Source organism: Diceros bicornis, chromosome 17 (assembly GCF_020826845.1).
Source record: "Diceros bicornis minor isolate mBicDic1 chromosome 17, mDicBic1.mat.cur, whole genome shotgun sequence".
Taxonomy (NCBI): Eukaryota; Metazoa; Chordata; class Mammalia; order Perissodactyla; family Rhinocerotidae; genus Diceros; species Diceros bicornis.
Genome location: NC_080756.1, coordinates 35475820 through 35494583, shown reverse-complemented (window position 1 = coordinate 35494583; position 18764 = coordinate 35475820). Strand labels below are relative to the sequence as shown.

Genomic DNA, 18764 nt, shown 5'->3' with positions numbered 1-18764 from the left:
CCCAGGATCCACAGAAAATAAGTGGTGAACCTGGGATTTGAAGCCAGGAAGTGTTATTTAAGAACTTGGGTTTTGAATCTGGGATTGAAGAGTAGGATTCAGGGAGTCTCTGAACTTTCTGAATTATTTGCAGAGTGTTTAGTATATATGGATGTGTACATTTGTTTAAGAGACAATCTATAGCTTTAATCATATAAGAGGTTGTGCCAAAAAAGGCTAATGAAGACTGTAGTAGCACCCTCTTTTGTTCTCAGAAGTCCCCCAGGGTGTTCGAAGCATTATGTGGTGACTTGATGCTTATGCTGCTTCTTAGGTTGGAAGAAGCAGAACAATATAACATCACTCAAAATAAAAGGAAATGTCAAAACAATTTGCAGGAGTTATTATAAGTGGCAAGCTGTTCCTAATTTGTGAGAGACAGAGAAAATGTCCAAGAAGTTCTTTTGAAGGTAAACATGAGATATCCAGGCCTTGAAACTTGTGTTAATATGAGGACAGAGAGCCTAGCTCTCCATTGGGCAAAAATTATTCTTTTAAAGTTCAACAAAATATAAACTAATGAAATTTGAATTGTTTTTGAAAAATGCCTAGATGCTAATCTGGTTTCAACTGGATCAATTTGTCTTTTTATGGTTAGAGGGACTTATGGGATGAATATTTATTAACCTATGAAACTGAAAATTCCTTGCAGCCAGTGGTGAATCCGAAGGCATTCATTCATGAGTGAATGAATCTGGATTAAAGAATTGCCCAGCTTATATCCTTGAGAAATCACATTAATACCTAAGTTTTGTTTAGAGTAAAAATTTTAATGTGTTAAATATGTACATCTTTAAGATATTACTATCACACAACTATAGAAAACATAATACTTTATTTTAACAGCAGAGATCTGGATTCCCTGGTTATTGGAGTTTTTCTTAATATTTTTCCCATATTTGTTTTCTCATTATTTTTTTTTTCTAGACCATTCAAAAGTATCTAATATACAGTCTATATTCAGATTTCCCCAACTAGTAAAAAATATCTTTTATCTTGGTTTTGTAGATTTGATCAAGGATTCAATCCAGGATTATAAACAGCAATTGATTGTCATGTCTCTCTAGTCTCATTTTTGAACTGTCTTGTCTCCCTGCCTTTTTGGGTTTTTCTTATTTTGTATTTTGTGGCGTTAACATGTTTGAAAAGTTTAACAGAGTTGTCTAAAGGTATGTCTTTCAATCTGAGTTCATCTGACTATTGGTTTCCTAATGATTAGATTCAGGTTAAACATTGCTAGCAAGAATACACTATTATGTACTTCTCTCGTGTATGGTACATGATGGTGGTGAATTTATTCACTTGATTAAGTTGGTGTTCACTGGACCTCTCCCTTGTAAAGGTACCTAGTCCCCTTGATAACCAATAGGTAATCTGTGGGGTAATTCTTGGAGACTATGTGCATATCCTGTTCCCCAACAGTCAGTCATTCACCCAATGGTTTTAGCATTCATTTTTGATCCTTATGTGAATCAGTTATGTTGGTGGTGGCAAAATGGTACTAACTGAATTTTTAAAGTCTCTTTACTGGAAAGAAATTCTCCTTTTTGTCTCCACTCCTGTTTGGGGAAAAGCTAGGCCCCAAAGACAGATGGCAGGGGAGTTGATGAAAGTGAAACTCAAAAACAACTATCCAGACACACATTAATATTTAAAATGTCCAAAGTGTTTTCTTTTCCTTTGTGAGTAGGTGTGCAGGAAAGTTCTATGAGAGAGAGAGAGAGAAATCTTTTAGTTTGGGGGATTTGTTCTTAAAATAATAAATCTTTATTGATGCAGATGAGGAAAAACAAAGTAAATTGCCATTCCAATTTCCTTCTAGACTAAGATAATTCAGTAATAAGGAGATGAATTTTTATTCAACAGACACAATCTGAAAAGATGTTTGATGTTTGCCCTCCCATTTGAAAATAACTCAGAAGTAGCTCTTCATAAAGCATATTAGATTGAAATCGAATGGGCATCAAAACCATGGAATGCCTTCGAAAGGTGGGATAGCGAACAGAAATTGTTTAGTAGGGGGATTTCTTGATCCAGACTTATAATCCTTTTGGGAATTTGTCCTAAGGCTTTTATTCCTACCCTGCTTGTGACTGGCTCCCTCAGTGACTCAGTGTTATCTGATGAGCATCTTATTTCACTTTTGAAAGCAGAGTGTTGTTCTCTTTGTGGTGGTATTAGAGGGGGCAAGAAAAGATTGACTCCAGGCGGTGCATTATAAAACCCACCCATCCATCTTGAAATTAGAGAGTACCCTGCATGCCGTATCAGTTTTCCCACTTGCAGTTTATAATGAAAAGACATTTTTGAAGCACTTAACTTTTCCTCCTACGTAAACAAAACTATTCTTAAATATTGGGGTAAAGACCTTACCAGGCACTCTCTATGAATGTATTTATAATTTGCTTCATTTTTCTTTTCATTGTTTTGTAAGAGGATTTTGAACACTATTTTTGCAATCTTGTAGACCTGGACCCGTGCATCCTCTTAAGCCATGAATTTTCACTTTATATTCTTTAAGTCTGGAAAGATGATTTGCCCCTTTGCTGGTATGGTATCATCACACACTTTTTCCTCTCATTGGGATCCTGCTGAGTAGGAAATTGGCATGGCATGATGTGGTCTATAAAACTTACATTAACCTATCCCAATTCTGTGTTTGGAGACAGTTGAATACTCCCTACATTTGCTTGATGATTTCCCACGCTGCATGCTGGTTTATGTTACGGTGTTGTTATGGATTCTATAATGTGAATATTTAAGGCAATACCTCACTAATTCAAGCAGCTGAGCTTTATGGGTTTCACGTTTGAGCATTTCACTTGAAGGAATGATTTTAGTTTTGAGTCTTGAGACAGTGGATCCCAAAACATATTGGTTAATTAGATTAGCATGTGCCTGGCAAGTGCGATAATTCTGGTAGAGCCTTGAGGTTACAGCAAAGCTAGTGTCTTTTCGTGACCACTTCCAGTTTGTTCTCAGTCCTTTTGGTGTGTAGTGGGCCTCCTCCAGTCTCAGCGCCATGAATATGACCAAAGCAGAGAACGAGGTCATAGTTTGGCAGGCACCTAATAGCTTCACAGCAAATTTGACACTATAATGAATGAGGAGGTACTGAAATATTTCCTATTCTTAAACACTTTGACTCACTTTCGGAGATGCAGCGTGACAACCACAAAGAATATTTAGAATTCTAATTCTTTATAAGGAAATACAAATATTCTTTACAAATATTTATTGTAAAGTGCATTGCTTGAATCTTAGAGGTAGGTTCATACCTGTTAAGCAGGTTTAATCACCACTGAAAAATAAAAAGAAATATGTCAGAAATCTTACTCATGAGCAGTGCTTCTTATTCATTGTGGGCAGTCTCTTAAAGTAGTTCATTTTGATTGACTTTTTCTTGGAGCTTGACTTAATTACCAGAGAAAGAATTAAAATAACAAAACTCTGGTTACAAGTGCCGTGATGGTAGGACATGTTGTCTTTCTTTTAGGCATATCATAGCATCTAGTCTAAAGCAACAGTAAAGCACCGTGTGTATTTGTTTACTTAAATTTTCAAATCAGTTGCTAAATTTCTCAGGTCTTAGGTTTCTCAGTCTGTATGTCGCCACCTCACTTGGCTTTTCACGGAGTGCCATGTTCTCTTCTTCCTGTCTCCCCACCCTCCTTTCCTGCTCTTAACCCCGCTGGCCAATCAGTTTTGACTTAAAAAATAGCAACTCTAAACTGTTGTATTTCACTTTTTAAAAAATTATGTAGGAAAATTCAGAGAAACAGGATATATTCAAGTCATTTAAAAATTATATCGTGGGCCGGTCCCATGGCTTAGCGGTTAAGTGCGCGCGCTCGGCTGCTGGTGGCCCGGGTTCGGATCCCGGGCGCGCATCGACGCACCACTTCTCCGGCCATGCTGAGGCCGCGTCCCACATACAGCAACTAGAAGGATGTGCAACTATGACATACAACTATCTACTGGGGCTTTGGGGGAAAAAAATAAGTAAAATAAAAAAAAAAATTGAAAATTATATCAAGACAGAGAGACCACTCTATACCAGACACTGTGTTAGGGTCTTGCAGTGAAAAGGAACTGAGACTTGGCACTTGTCCTCAAGAGGTCAGAATCTATAGGTAAAATAGTCAAAGAGACCTGAAAAGTACAAGTCATGGTGTGAGGGTGGCAGAGTAGGGGCTGGGGGACAGCTTGGGAAAGGGCATGGTCAACTTCACCTGGAAGAATCAGTCTTGGCCATATAGTAACCCTAGAGTGTGGTCTTTAAGGATGAGTTCCCCAGGCAGTGAGAGGACTTGAAAAGGCAATGAGGTGAATTCTCCAGAGAATGGAGAAGGTAATCCCTATGTTTTGCGTGTTAGCCCTTATGAGAAGCAAGAGTGTCCTATTGTGGAATTTGGTGAGTGTAGATTAAAAGATTTGGGAGAAGAAAAGGGCAAGGCATTGTGAATGCTACTAGATGTGGTGGATATGCTGCAGTTTGGGAAGGAGGTGCACAGGTTGGATCTGGAAGGAAGTGAATGAAAGTTGTGGAACAGGTGCAGTAATGGGACTCAAAATCTTGGTGAAGTCAAAGAGCAAGTGAAGGTGGAGGAGGGCATACAAGTGAGCTAGTTGAATGGGAAGATGTTCTCAGAGAGGTGGGTGAAGTAGGGAGTCTGGCTGAGAAGAGACTCAGGGTGTGACCATGAGCACATGTGGCTAGAAGAGCCCTATTCTTTGGTTTTTTCCCTCCCATTTTACTGTCTTTCCTTGGGCAATATCATCCCCACTATCTCTCACATATAACCAGCCAAGATCATACGCTATAACTCAGTACCAATTTATCCAGGAGCTTAAAGTCCTCCACCTTAGACTAACCACATTTGTAACTCAAGCAACTTCATCTACGAAACCTTTTAAAATCAACCTCCCCATGTTGAATTGATTATTCTTTAGTACCCAATGTGTACCTTGTACAGACTATTATCATCCAATACTCTTTAGAGTCATATGTTTACATGGCTTTATCTAAGTAATAAGCCACCTGAGCCCAAAGATTGAGTTTGTTTTTGGTTTTTGGTGAGGTAGAAAAGTATCTGGCACTCCTATGTGCTAAATATTGGTGGAAGGAACAAAGAAAGAGAAGAAGGAAGGGGATAAAGGAATTGAAATTGAGGAAAGGAAGGAATTTGGGACTAAAGAATCCTATGCTTTACCACGTGAACTCTGAAGGTCATATAGGATGGTAGCAAAGGCTGAAGAAGGAGGGCTCCTGAGTACCTGTGGGTGAATAAGGAGGATGGGAGTGGTTCTGAGGAGGTGAGTTGATAACAATAACAGGGACAGAAAGGTGAGTACAGCCTTCCTCAAAGAAGTTGACATGTAGAGGAAAGTTGAATGACGGTTGCAAAGGAATTTCAGAGTGCACAGTGGGGAATGGGCTGGGAGAGGACTTGGTTGAGTCAAGATCTGCTGAAACCCATAACTTTTGGTAAATATTACTTCTGTGTGTGAAATGTTTCAATGAGAATTGACTCTTAAACTCTCACTCTTGGATGTCCCTTGGATCAAGTCTTCTGGGGAGAATGAATCATAGCAACAACAACAATAATAATATTTATTAAGTGCTTGCATTATTTCATTAATTCTCACAACAACTCTATAGTTATGTATTATTGTCTTCCCCATCTTATAAATGAGGAAAGTTAGGTTTATGAGTGGTTAGTAGCATTCCCGATCCTCACATTCCTTGTAAGTGGGCCACTTATTCTACCCAAGGCAACACATGCTAGAACCAGTCAGGTCTGTTAGGAACATCAGACCAGCCATCTGAACTCCTGAAACACTGCCAATTGAAATTAGCTTCCCGAGTGATTCATTATCCGCTGCCACTTGCTCAAGCCCTAGAAGTTCAACCAAAACCATGCTGCCATGTTGGGAATCTGTTGGGTTGTACTGCTGCCTTCTGAAAATGGGGATTTTGATTAATGATAAAACAGGTTAAAATACATAAAGTAAATGAAAAGGGATGAAAAACAATAAGAAGGAGAGAGATGAGAGAAAAAAAAGACCTTCAGGTTAGGAAGGATAATACTACTTAAAATTCCCTGAGAATACATTTCAGTCTTCTAGAAAACGTATATACTTTCAGCCTGGGTCGAGATGGTGAGCTGGAAGAGGAAGACATGGATAACAAGAACACACGTTTTGTTCACTGGAAAAAAATTAACTCATGGAGATTGTAGAACAGGGACTATCAAAAAGTTTAAAAATCTGGTGCTACAGGGGGTCCTAATTCGATCGATTCTTGGGGTTGGATTCTCTTGCCTCTGTGAGAGAGTCTTTTCTTTTGTACCAGCTGCTGGGGGCTCTCCGTGGCCTCCTCAGGGCGCTGTCTCCCCAAAAGTGAGGAGAGGACTTGCTGCCTTAACCAGTGGAAGACCCCCCTGAAGTTCAGACAGGAGAGGGCTCGTGTGCTGGAATGAGTGTCCTCCTCTGGCTGACCTGAGCAGATTGAGGAGGTCTCTGCAGTGCTCGTCCTTGGGCTGCTGGTCGCCTGGCTTAGCATCTGCCAGGAGAATGAATGATGAGTCAGATAACGCATAACCTGACAAGAGTGGGGTCAATATTTACCCATGTATGGAACTCAAATCCTTTTACCAAAAATAACCCAACGGTAAATGCAAAGTTTCAATACTCATTAATACTTAAACTCATAAACAAATTAAAAAAATAAACGAACCAATAAATATTCTACATATTTTGGGGGGGATCATAATTGTTAGCCTTTTCTTTATTTTCCTACTCTCTTCTCTTCCTCAGTGCTCCCTGGAATTTCCCCTTCAATTCCACCCTGACCCCCTTCCTTGCTGTTGGCCTTCTCCCACTCCTTGTCATATCAGACACGCAGGGGGCTGGGCCCTGTGTCATAGCAGGTAAGAATGCTCCATGCGTTCCAACCTGGCCCCCCCTAACCAGACCTGTCTCCTGCTTGCCTGTGAGGCATCTCTGTGCTCACCTCAGCAGGTTCATGTTCCTGAAGCCTTGGAGGAACCTGTGGAAACTGGATGACATCTTCATTTTCTGGTGGTTTGAACTCGGGCAAGTCTTGACAAGTATGTTCTTGATGACTGACCTGAGCTATATCTGGAGAGGAGCTGCTGGACGGCTGGAGACCTTCCTCCTGAGCAGATTCAGGGAACACAGAGTCATCATCCTCATCGTCTTTCTGATTTTCTAGAAATTTCTCAAGCTTTTCCACCAGACCATCCAGTTTGCTGAGAGTCAGTTGTGTTTTCTCTTTGGGGTACTTGTCTACCCACTGGTTGTCTCCATTTAGGTCACAGTCAGCTATGGAGTCTGAATCGTTAGAGCCCACATCAACATCCCAGGCCAGGGTGATGCTTAGTTTGCAAAACTGCCCTGGGTCATCTTGAATTTGGTCTCTTCTCCCCAGGAGTCTCCCTATACTTTCAGTCCGCCATGTCCCTTGGATAGGAGGAACAAAATGGATTGAAGGACCCTCAGGAGACATGTCTTCACAGGAGATTGTGTTCTCATGGGAGAAGGTGTCCTCACAGGGGAAGTAGCCCACAGAGAGGCTTAGATTTGATTCAGAGCTGCAGTCCTTGGTGTCGGTACAGTCGCTGCTGGAGGATGAGTGTGCCATGGAGTTTAAGGGCTCAAATCTCAGGTCTCCCTTTTCTCAGGAATCTTCAAAAGAAATAACAAAATAGGTGGGATTGGGGAGAAGAAGAAGGAAGTCACAGTACTTAAGCAATAATATTATCTATTCCTTTTCCTATTTGGAGCTATCCTATTCCAATAAAAGTCCATCCTATTTTCGCCTTATTCAATGAAGGGCAAAAGAGGCAGCCCTCTCCCTTAAACAATTTGTTTCTTTGCATAACAGTCCTCTAAGCATCTCCACCTCATAACTCTCATCATCTGTTTTACTACAGTTGAAAGAACTTGTATTATAAAACAAAATAATCATTGTATAAGATTTGAGAAATATAGAAAAGTATAAAGATGAAATTAAATATTCCTATGATCCCAGTGTCCAGAGGTAATGATAACCATCATAAAAACATTTCGGTGGATTTCCATATCTTTTCTTTATATGTCCACATATGTACACATGTATATTTATACATACACGGATGCACATGCACATATGTACATGGATGTGGATGTCACATCAGTTGTTGAAACTAAGATTATTTTATGGTACAACCTACAATAAACATATATATGGCTATCCTGTCATTTTTAACCACTTTCTTATTAATGACCGTTACGTGGTTGTTACTGTTTTAATAAATAATCTGCAGTAAGCCCCCTTGTCAATAAATCTCTGTGTCTTTCTTTAGATTCCTAAATGTGGGTTTAATGGATCAAAGATCACAAATATATTGAAGACTCCTGATAGCTGATACCAAATTGCTTTCCAGAAAGGTTGTAGCCATTTAGATGCGCATCTTTCCACCATCTGTTGGCACTTTTTAGTCCAACTTTTTCTGTGATGCCCCAGTAAGTAAGTGAGGGTGGAAGAATGTGCATACACACGCGCGTGTGCACACACACGCACACACACGTTGCAAACTCTGTCATGCCCTGCTCTGATGGCTGCCCACATGAAAGAGGTGCTGCCAACTCCTGAGCCATAAAAATCCTTCAAATTCCGAGTCTCAGTGGCTAAAAGTTCAACTGCCAGAAGTCTTGTGTTCTGGGACTGTTGGTTACCATAGCAACACAAGGACCCAAGCTATAGTCAGAAATGTGGAAAAGGGATAGAAATCCACAGGAGCTGACCCCTTGCTTCCAAAATATTTTGTACCCATACCATCCTGGGCTGAAGAGGATCCCTCTTGAGGGCAGAAGGACAAACGTGCTACTTCCCTCTTGTCCCATAGGTGTCTAAGATGGTTCCTATCTTAAGGCAATTTTGAGCCTATGTGGTAAGATGGACATAAACAGACTATTATAGGACAGAGTGATAAGTGCAGCAACAGAACTTAAAAATAATGTCATGGGAGAATGAAAAGAGGGTGCCTCATGCAGCCAGAGTTGAGATTGGAGTGGGGTATCAGGAAAGGCCTCCTGGAGGAGATTACTTCTGATCTGAGTATTTAGGGGGGAGTGGAAGTTAGTGAGGTAAAAAGGTGGGTAGGAGTCAGAGGAGAGGGCCTTTCAGGCAGAGGGGACAGCATGAGCAAGGACACCCGGGTGAGAAACAGCCACTTGTGTGGGGGAGGTCAAGCATGATGAGGTAAACGGGTCAGTGAGATCACGGAAGGCCTTCCACCCCTGTTAGTGAACTTAGATTTTACCCTGTAAGCCTGTACTTGGATGGTGGTGTTCATTTATCAGACATTCTTCCAGGTAATTCAAAATATACTGAAATACTTGATATGGTTAAAACAAACAAAACAAAACTTCCAATGGACATGGCAGCATGAATGTTATTGATTGGCTGTAATGAGAATGGAATCAATAGGTTTGCACTGGATTGAGGAATGAATGGGAGGAGAAGAAATGAGAATGGCGAATATAGACTATACTTTGAAAATGTCTGAATGAGAAAGAGAGAGGAAGAAGCAGAGTCAAGGTTAGTTTCTACACCCACCTCCCAAATGAAAAAGAGGTAAGGAATCAATACAAGAGACTGTTTCAAAGTATAAGAGGTGGGCTGCTGCTTTTGGAGAGAGTAAGGGCATGGGCAGAGGGGTTGGTTGTAATAAAATGGGCGTGTTACTCTGATATTAGAAGGAAAATAGTGAAGATGGATGTGGAAAAATTTGGAAGAATGCATTGTTGAGGACCTCCATTTTCTTCTTTAAGTTTCCCAGCTAGGCTTCTGCCTTATTCCTGAGATTATGTCTACATTTTTTCCACCGATTCTGTTAACTGAGTCTCTGTCCTTGTTCCCAGTATTATGTGTCTTGACAGCCCCTTCAGTAACATGAGGTGTCTTGGTGCTTCTGGAGTGGGAAGCAGCATCCCTCATGCTCACCAAGCCAGCCGGCGTCCCAGGCTGCCCTTCCCTTAACTGCTATCATTAACCCTTCCTTTCCCAATGGCATCATGAAATTATTTGGGGATTGGTCAAATCATAGCTCCCCAGTGATCCAGTCTGGTCACTTTGCCTTCACTTTAACATTTGCTACAGTGGGTACTTTGCAGGTGGAGGTAGTAAATCTTTCATTGTCTGGTTCCAAATGTCCGATTCTGGGGACAAATGTGGGTCATGTAGGATTGAAGACTCTCAGTTGCATGGACTAAACCAAAAAAAACCTTTTCTATGAGCAAGATCATCTTGGCAAATACAGTTATAGCAACTTGTAGTCTGATGGGGCTTTAGGGTACTCTTTCTAAGTCCGATTCAGTGATTCTCAGGAGGGGATAGACTGCATGTACTTTGCATATTCTTAAATTAACATTGCTTAGATTTGCTCTTGGTCACTTTTTTTTTAAATTTCAAGTTTTAAATAGCATTAGAAGAAACCATAAGGTTTTTATATTTATCAAAAAAGAGGCATAGTTTTAAACATACACAAAAAGGAAAAGAGCCAAGAAACACTGGTCTAACTTAAAAGAGTCTTAGCTCATTGGAATCTATCAATCTATCTTTCCCAAATACTTTCTCTGTCCTTATTTTAATTTAACAAGTTTACATTTAAAGTTTGCTGTGACTCTCAGGTTTTACGCTGTTGTACTGGTTTAAATTTCTCGGTTCTCTTAAATAAGATTGTTTCAGGTGACTGTTTCAGGAGTTTTGATGGCATGATGTAAGAAATAGGCAGAGCTGGAGTGGGGGAGAAACCATCTCTGCTAGCCAGTGGAGGCCACCAGGCAAATGGCCACAGACTGCCCACAACTCCCGTGAGTGACTGGGGACCTAGGTTAATCCCAGGGGGTGTAAGTCAGGAGCAACGTACTCCTTAGCGTTTATTGAGCACTGACTACATGCCAGGTCCTGTTCTTGCACTTTACGTGTATTTGTTTAATCCTCACAGCAACCCAATCAGTTGAGTATCATTATTTGCTCTGTTTTACAGACGAAGGAACCAAGGTATGAGCATTTATGTAACTTGCCCACATTCCCAGATCGTAAACTCAAGAACCTGAATTCAAACATAGTCTGTGTGGCTCCAGAACCCATACTCTTTCTCTGTACACACTCTTGTCTCTCATTATCCCTGGATGATTCCTGGGAGAATCAGGACCCAGTCCAAAATTAAACTTGTGTTCTGGTTCTTTGAAAGAAACTCCTTTGCTGGAACGGTGCGTTCTAAGAGACATGCAAGAGGTGGTGTATGTGGTACATAGGACTGGTCCAAAACACTGGCGTCCACATATGGGGCAGGCTAAAATGAGATTTAGAGTAAGTATTCAATTTCTTCTTTGGCATAATGAGATCTGGATCCCTCTGCTCCAGCTTTTCATAAAAACGCTGTGACTGCCTTCCAGAACACTGGGAGCCTAGAAAAGAATTCATAAGTAGCTTTTTTTCCATGCAGCTGGAGTGAAGGTGAGGGAAAAGCTGTATGTTATACCATTACCCATGGAAATGGAACACTTTGAACTAAATATAAACATTTAAGTAGGAAAAAATGATTTCCCAGCCTAAACTACTGAAGTTGAGAGTGATCCTAAAGATAAAAGAGCTTCAAACAGGGGAAGTCTCAGAGAAAACTTGACATTTTATTTATTTATATCGTACCATTTCTTTATATTTCTCTCTTTCTTTCTCTTTGTCTCTCTAGATATTTATATGTCTGTATTTCATTTTAAATATACAACTCAGATAGTGAAAGTCCCTGAAACTTAACATTTTCTCCTGCCCCAGAAAAAAGGATAATCACTGTTAATTGTTTGATATATATATATATTAAATCATTCAGATATTTATGTTTTTCTAAAGCATTGTTGAAGTAGCAACAACACACATCATCTTCAGGATACCATGCTGAGGAGTGTAGTCAATTCTAAAAGATAAGTTAGCTTTCACCTCTAATAACAGATCAGGGGATTTTTGATTCTCATTAACAATACCACTTGTGTTAATTTCTTTCTTAGGGACTTACTTTGACTTGCTAGTCTAGCTTTTCTTGCATCCCAGTTATGTTATCTAAATAGTATAGCTGGGTCATCCCTAATCATCATAGGGAAGCAAAATCATCCCTAATAAAGCCTCTTGAGGTTTTAAAAATGATAGTATGTCGTGAATTTACAATGTTTTAGGCCTGAAGCCAGTAATAATGGTAACTTGAAAAATTGGAACACTTCCTAAAATCCGTTTGACTTGATAGGATTTGGAGCCTAAATGTATAGAGTAGGAAGTTTCTAATCTAAAAGTTAAGCTTCTGTTATGGTTAGTTGTATGTGGTGACTGGGCCACAGGGTACCCATATATTTGGTTAAACATTTTCTGGGTGTGTCTGTGAGGGTGTTTTTAGATGAGATTAACATTTGAATGGTAGACTGAGTAAAGTAGGTTGCCCTCCCCAGTGTGGGTAGGCACCGTCCAATCCTTTGAAGGCCTGAATAGAACAAAAAGCTGAGTAAGAAAGAATTCACTCTCTGCCTATCTTCGAGCTGAGACATTGGTCTTCTCCTACCTTCAGACTCAAACTGGAACTCATATCATCAGCTCTCCTGGTTCTCAGGCCATTGGACTTGGACTAGAACTATACCATAGGCTCTCCTGGGTCTCCATCTTGCAGATGGCCGATCTTGAGACTTTTCATCTTCCATAACTGCATGAGCCAATTCCTTATAACAAACCTCTTTTTTGTTCATCTGTGTGTGTGTGTGTATACACACACTACTTATTTTTTGTTTTTTGAAATTATGAAACTGTGAAATATTGTAATAATACAAAAAGAGATATCATGGACCCTGTGATATGGTGCGCTGAGGACACAACATCATTTCTGCGGTAGTCTTGCCTATAGTGCATAATTTCAGCCTAATAATGAGACAATATCAGACAAACCTCAATTGTGAGACATTCAACAAAATAACTGACAAGTGTCAAGGTCATAAAAGGCAAGGAAAGACTGAGAAACTGTTACAGATCAGAGAAGACAAAGGAAAAATAACAACTAAATGCTGTGGGATTCTAGGCAGGATTGTAGAGTAGGAAAAGGACATTTGTGGAAAACGTGGGGAGATTTCAATGTGTTCTTTATTTTAGTTAATAATATTATACTGAAGTTAATTTCCTGGTCTGATCATTGCACAGTCATGCACTGCATAACGACGTTTCTGTCAACAATGGATCGCATTACAACGGTGGTCCCGTAAGATTAGTACTGTATAGTCTAGGTGTGTAGCAGGCTATACCATCTAGGTTTGTGTAAGTACACTCTATGATGTTCGCACAATGACGAAATCGCCTAACGATGCATTTCTCAGAAACTGTCCCTGTTGTTAAGTAGCACATGACTGTACTATCGTTGCGTAAGAGGTTAACACTAGGGGGAGTGGAGTGAAGGATATGTGGATACTGTGTTTGGGACTTGTCTATAAGTCTAAAATTAGGTCAAAATAAAAATTTTAGAAGAGAATACATGAAAGTATATAGTAAATGATGTAACAAACACCTATATACTTACAACTCAGTTTGGTCAAGTCTTAACATTTTGCCATATTTGACCCATTATTTTTTTGGAAAGAAATAAAACATTCTAGATAAAACTTAAGCCTCTTCGTATTCCTTTCTTGATCCCCTTCTTTCTCCACTTCTCCCATGATCACTGTCCTGAATTTGATGTTCATTTATCTCATGCATATTTTAATATCATTTTACATATTTATATATTGTTTTACCTTTGAAGACAGAAACCAGTGTAAATATGAATTTACTTAATACCACTGAACTGTACACTTAAAAATGGTTAAAATGGTAGCTTTTATGTTATGTGTATTTTACCACAATAAAAAAAATGGAGGAAAAAAACAATCTCTATGGACTACAAGTCATGCTCTTAGAAAAGAGGAAGTGTTTTTATTCCCATACCTTGTTTTGTTTTCTAAGAATTATTGTGACAAGGACATCCTTCTTCCAAACCACATTCTTAGCTGAAACATTTACAGTGTTTATTTTTGGGATTAGGGAGAGGATGGGTACAATTTCCTGTGCTTTATTTGTATATTCATTCCCAAACAGACAAAACCTTATCAAAGCTCATTTACTTAAAGGAGGATGGTGGTGAAAATAGAATGTTTTGGTGTAAGCAAAGTTAAATGTTATTAAGCCTCTACCATATGCTCTGCTAGGTCACTTAAACACATTTGGTCATTTAATTTTCATGACAACCCTCTGAGTTGTATATTTTCACCCCAATCTTAATTTGTGCTGTTCAGACTACCAAGATCTTTCTCCAAGTCCAGAGGCCCTCCAGAGCTAGGCTGCTGCTGCTGTTTATATATCATGGGTGGATGTGGGTTGATATGGTTAGTCAATAATAGCAGTAGATGAGATCAGAACTACAAGTCTCCTCTCCCACAACTTCACCACCCATTATTGCCATGAAAGCAGCTCATAGACTGAATTCTGCCACATTTACATGCATTTAATGGCAAGCAGGCACAAAAACATCATACAGCCTTGTTTTGTAAGCTCCAGAACTATACTGTCCAACAGGGTAACCACTAGCCACATGTGGCAATTAAAATTAAATTAAAAAATTTGGTTCCTCAGTCACGCTAACCACATTTCAAGTGCTCAGTGACTACCTGTAACTAGTGGCTACCTTATTGCACAGTTCTGTTGGACCTAGCCTCCGTCCTTTTGTGCATTTGGATAACATTCTGAATGAAAGAAAGTTTCATTAGAGGCAGATGGAACAATATTCTAGTGTCAGGATTTAGCTTGCTTTCTTCTCAGGATCAGGTGACAAAATGTTCTCCAAAGAAACAGGACTAGTGGGAATCTTCAACTGAGGGCACCATTTTGACAGGTTTAGACAAAAAAGGTTTAGACAGCTGGGTTAGATAGAGTCTTATATTCAGTTTATGCCAGAGTGGGAATATCTGTACGATACTTATAGCCCATCATGAACATCATTTGATCGATGAAAAATCATTTGTGGCAGCCCTTACGCTAAATAACGACCCTCTGGTGTTCATCAGAGAGAAACGTAGTTGACTTGATTTTCTGTTTGCATGAGCTTCTGATTAGTCATTCAAGTGGTAACTGCCCCAGATATAGGTTAAAGATAATTATCACCTTTGTGTCACAACTGCCCATGTTGAAGTATTTTGAAAAATCACAGACAACATAACAGCCTGTGTCTAGATCTCCTCATTCAGTCTTTACAGCAGTCCTTTCCAGTAGGCATTGCAGGTATTATTCTCATTTTCGGCTTGATTGAATTCCCCAAGGTCCCGTGGCCAGGCTGTTGCCTGATAGAGCCAGTTGCTCCTTTAAGTGAGAACTGAATGTAAATCATTTATCTAGTTTCCAAACATGTAAGTGTATAGCTTTCCTTGTTTTATTTCTTAAAGTCAGGGCTCATACCTACTTCAGGCCAAGACCGGTAGTGCCTCATGCAACACCAAATATGGGGAACCTATGGTCTTCTCCTAGTTCTTGGTTAGACAACTTCCTGCATTTGTCAAATTTTTTATTAATTTAACAACTGTGCACCTACCAGTCGAGTGGCTATCAAGTTCTAGGCCACTTCTAGCAGCAGCAAACCCATTTTTAACCTGGCTTTGCTTCATTAAGATAAAAATGTCTTCCTTGCATAGTTTGTGTAATGATTAGAGATTATGTATGTGGGATGCTTGGCGGAGGGTCTACAGGCATGCCTCGTCTTACTGTGCTTCTCTTTATCGTGCTTCACAGACAGCATTTTTTACAAATTGAAGGTTTGTGACAACCCTGTGTCGAGCAAGTCTATCGGTGCCATTTTTCCAACAGCATTTGCTCACTTTGTGTCTCTCTGCTACATTTTGGTAATTCTCACAATGTTTTAAACTTTTTCATTATTATATTTATTATGGTGATCTGTGATCAGTGATCTTTGATGTTACTATTGTAATGGTTTCGAGGTACCATGAACTGTGCCCATATAAGACGGCAAACTTAAATGTTGCGTGTGTTCTGACTGCTCCACTGACTGGCAGTTCCCCTGTCTTTCTCCCTCTCCTCCAGCCTCCCTGTTCCCTGAGACACAACAATATTGAAATTAGGCCACTTAGTGACCCTCTATATGTTCAAATGAAAGGAAGAGTCGCAAGTCTCGCACTTTAAATCAAAAGCTAGAAATGATTAAGCTTTGTGAGGAAGGCATGTTGAAAGCCAAGATAGGCTGAAAGCTAGGCCTCTTGTGCCAAACAGTTAGCGAAGTTGTGAATGCAAAGTTCTTGAAGGAAATTAAAAGTGCTACTCCAGTGAGCACACAAATGATAAGAAAGCAAAACAGCCTTATTGCTGATATGGAGAAAGTTTTATTGGTCTGGATAGAAGATCAAACCAGCCATAACATTCCCTTAAACCAAAGCCTAATCCAGAGCAAGGCCCTAATTCTCTTCAATCCTGTGAGGGCTGAGAGAGGTGAGGAAGCTGCAGAAGAAAAGTTTGAAGCTGGCAGAGGTTGGTTCATGAGACTTATGGAGAGAAGCTGTCTCCATAACATAAAAGTGCAAGACGAAGCAGCAAGTGCTGATGTAGAAGCTGCAGCAAGTTATCCAGAAGCTCTAGCTGAGATAATTAATGAAGGTGGCTACACCAAACAACAGATTTTCACTGTAGATGAAACAGCCTTTTATTGGAAGAAGATGCCATCTAGGACTTTGATAGATAGGGAGGAGAAGTCAACACTTGGCTTCAAAGCTTCAAAGGACAGACTGACTCCCTTGTTAGGGGCTAATGCAGCTGCTGACTTTAAGTTGAAGTGAATGTTCATTTACCATTCTGAAAATCCTGAGGCCCTTAAGAATTATGTTAAATTTATTCTGCCTGTGCTCTGTAAATGGAACAACAAAGCCTGGATGACAGCACATCTGTTTACAACATGGTTTACTGAATATTTTGAGCTCACTGTTGAGACCTACTGCTCAGAAAGAAAGATTCGTTTCAAAATATTACTGCTTATTGACAATGTACCTGGTCACCTAAGAGTTCTGATATACAGTGAGATTAATATTGTTTTCATGCCTGCTAACACAACATCTATTCTGCAACCCTTGGATCAAGGAGTAATTTTGACTTTCAAGTCTTATTATTTAAGAAATACATTTCATAAGGCTGTAGCTGCCGTAGGTAGTGATTCCTCTGATGAATCTGGGCAAAGTAAATTGAAAACCTTCTGGAAAGGATTCACCATTCTAGATGTCATTGCATTTGCGATTCATGGGAATAGGTCCAAATATCAACATTAACAGGAGTTTGGAAGAAGTTAATTCCAATCCTCATGGATGACTTTGAGGAGTTTAAGACTTCAGTGGAGGAAGTCACTGCAGATGTGGTGGAAACAGCAAGAGAACTAGAACTAGAAGTGGAGCCTGAAGATGTGACTGAATTGCTGCAATCTCATGATTAAACTTTAAAGGATGAGGGGTTGCTTCTTATGGATGAGCAAGAAAGTGATTTCTTTGAAACAGAATCTACTCCTGGTGAAGATGCTGTGAAGATTGTTGAAATGACAACAAAGGATTTAGAATATTACATAAACTTAGTTGATAAAGCAGTGGCAAGGTTTCAGAGAATTGACTCCAATTTTGAAAGAACTCTACTGTGGTTAACAAGCTATCAAACACATCACGTAGTACAGAGAAATCGTTCATGAAAGGAAGAGTCAATCAATGCAGCAAATTTCATCGTTGTCTTATTTTAAGAAATTGCCACAGCCACCCCACACTTCAGAAACCACCATTCTGCTCTGTCAGCAGCCATCAACATCGAGGCAAGATCCTCCACCAGTAAAAAGATTATGGCTTACTGAAGGTTCATATGATGGTTAGCATTTTTTAGCAATAACGTATTTTTTAATTAAGGTGTGTACATTTTTTTAGACATAATGCTACTGCACACTTAATATACTACAGTATAGTGTAAATGTAACTTTTATATGCACTGGGAAACCCAAAAATTTGTGTAACTCGCTTTATTGTGATGTTCGCTTTATTGCGATGGTCTGGAACCAAACCTGCAATATCTCCGAGGTGTGCCTGTATTTTCATTCTATAATTGAGGAAACTGAAACTTCTTCCTCTTCCATTGGCACTGCCCCTCTGGGGAAAATGTTTTATTTTATTTTAAAATATCAAATATATACTCGTTTCCAACTCTGATCAAGTATCCAAGTCATGTTTACATTTAATAATCATACTTGTGTTTGTCTGTTTATCTGACTATCTCCCCCTACTGGACTGGAGCCTCCACAATGGAAAGGTAGATCTGTGTTGTTCTAGATAGTGTCTGCGTCCACCAGCAGGGTGCCTGATCAGCAAACCCTTCTGGGATTCTGAGGTCATGGGGAACCACCAGAGTTAGCATCCTTTCCTAATGCATCACTTGGGAGCCACACTGGAGACTTTACCATTTCTAGTGTAGTCTCTAGTTAGGGGGGAAATGCCCAGAAAGGTTCCTTTTGGGGCTAAGCAGAGGTCTGGTGAAATGAATGTTATCCAGTCTGGATGTTCAGACTCCACAGATGCAAATTGTTTGAGACCAACAGTTATTCTCCCTTTGGCGCCATTCTAAATTGGGT

General features: G+C 39.8%; 2 protein-coding genes across 7 annotated transcripts in view; one reads left to right on the top strand and one right to left on the bottom strand.

Annotated features, from left to right (window-relative positions):
* PPFIBP1 (PPFIA binding protein 1) overlaps positions 1-18764 on the top strand; it is a 166987-nt gene that overhangs the window by 62914 nt on the left and 85309 nt on the right. The window lies entirely within an intron of this gene.
* Positions 6302-7705, bottom strand: C17H12orf71 (chromosome 17 C12orf71 homolog). Its single transcript, XM_058558601.1, has 2 exons — positions 7055-7705; positions 6302-6604 (listed from the first exon to the last, which is right to left on the bottom strand). Exons 1-2 carry the CDS (start codon positions 7703-7705, stop codon positions 6302-6304), a joined length of 954 nt encoding a protein of 317 aa, XP_058414584.1.

Coding starts and splice junctions, on each gene's coding strand:
- C17H12orf71 (XM_058558601.1), bottom strand. CDS start 7,705: ATGGCACACTCATCCTCCAGCAGCGACTGTACCGACACCAAGGACTGC. Junction 6,605..7,054: donor AGGAACATGAACCTGCTGAG/GTGAGCACAGAG, acceptor TTCTCCTGGCAG/ATGCTAAGCCAGGCGACCAG.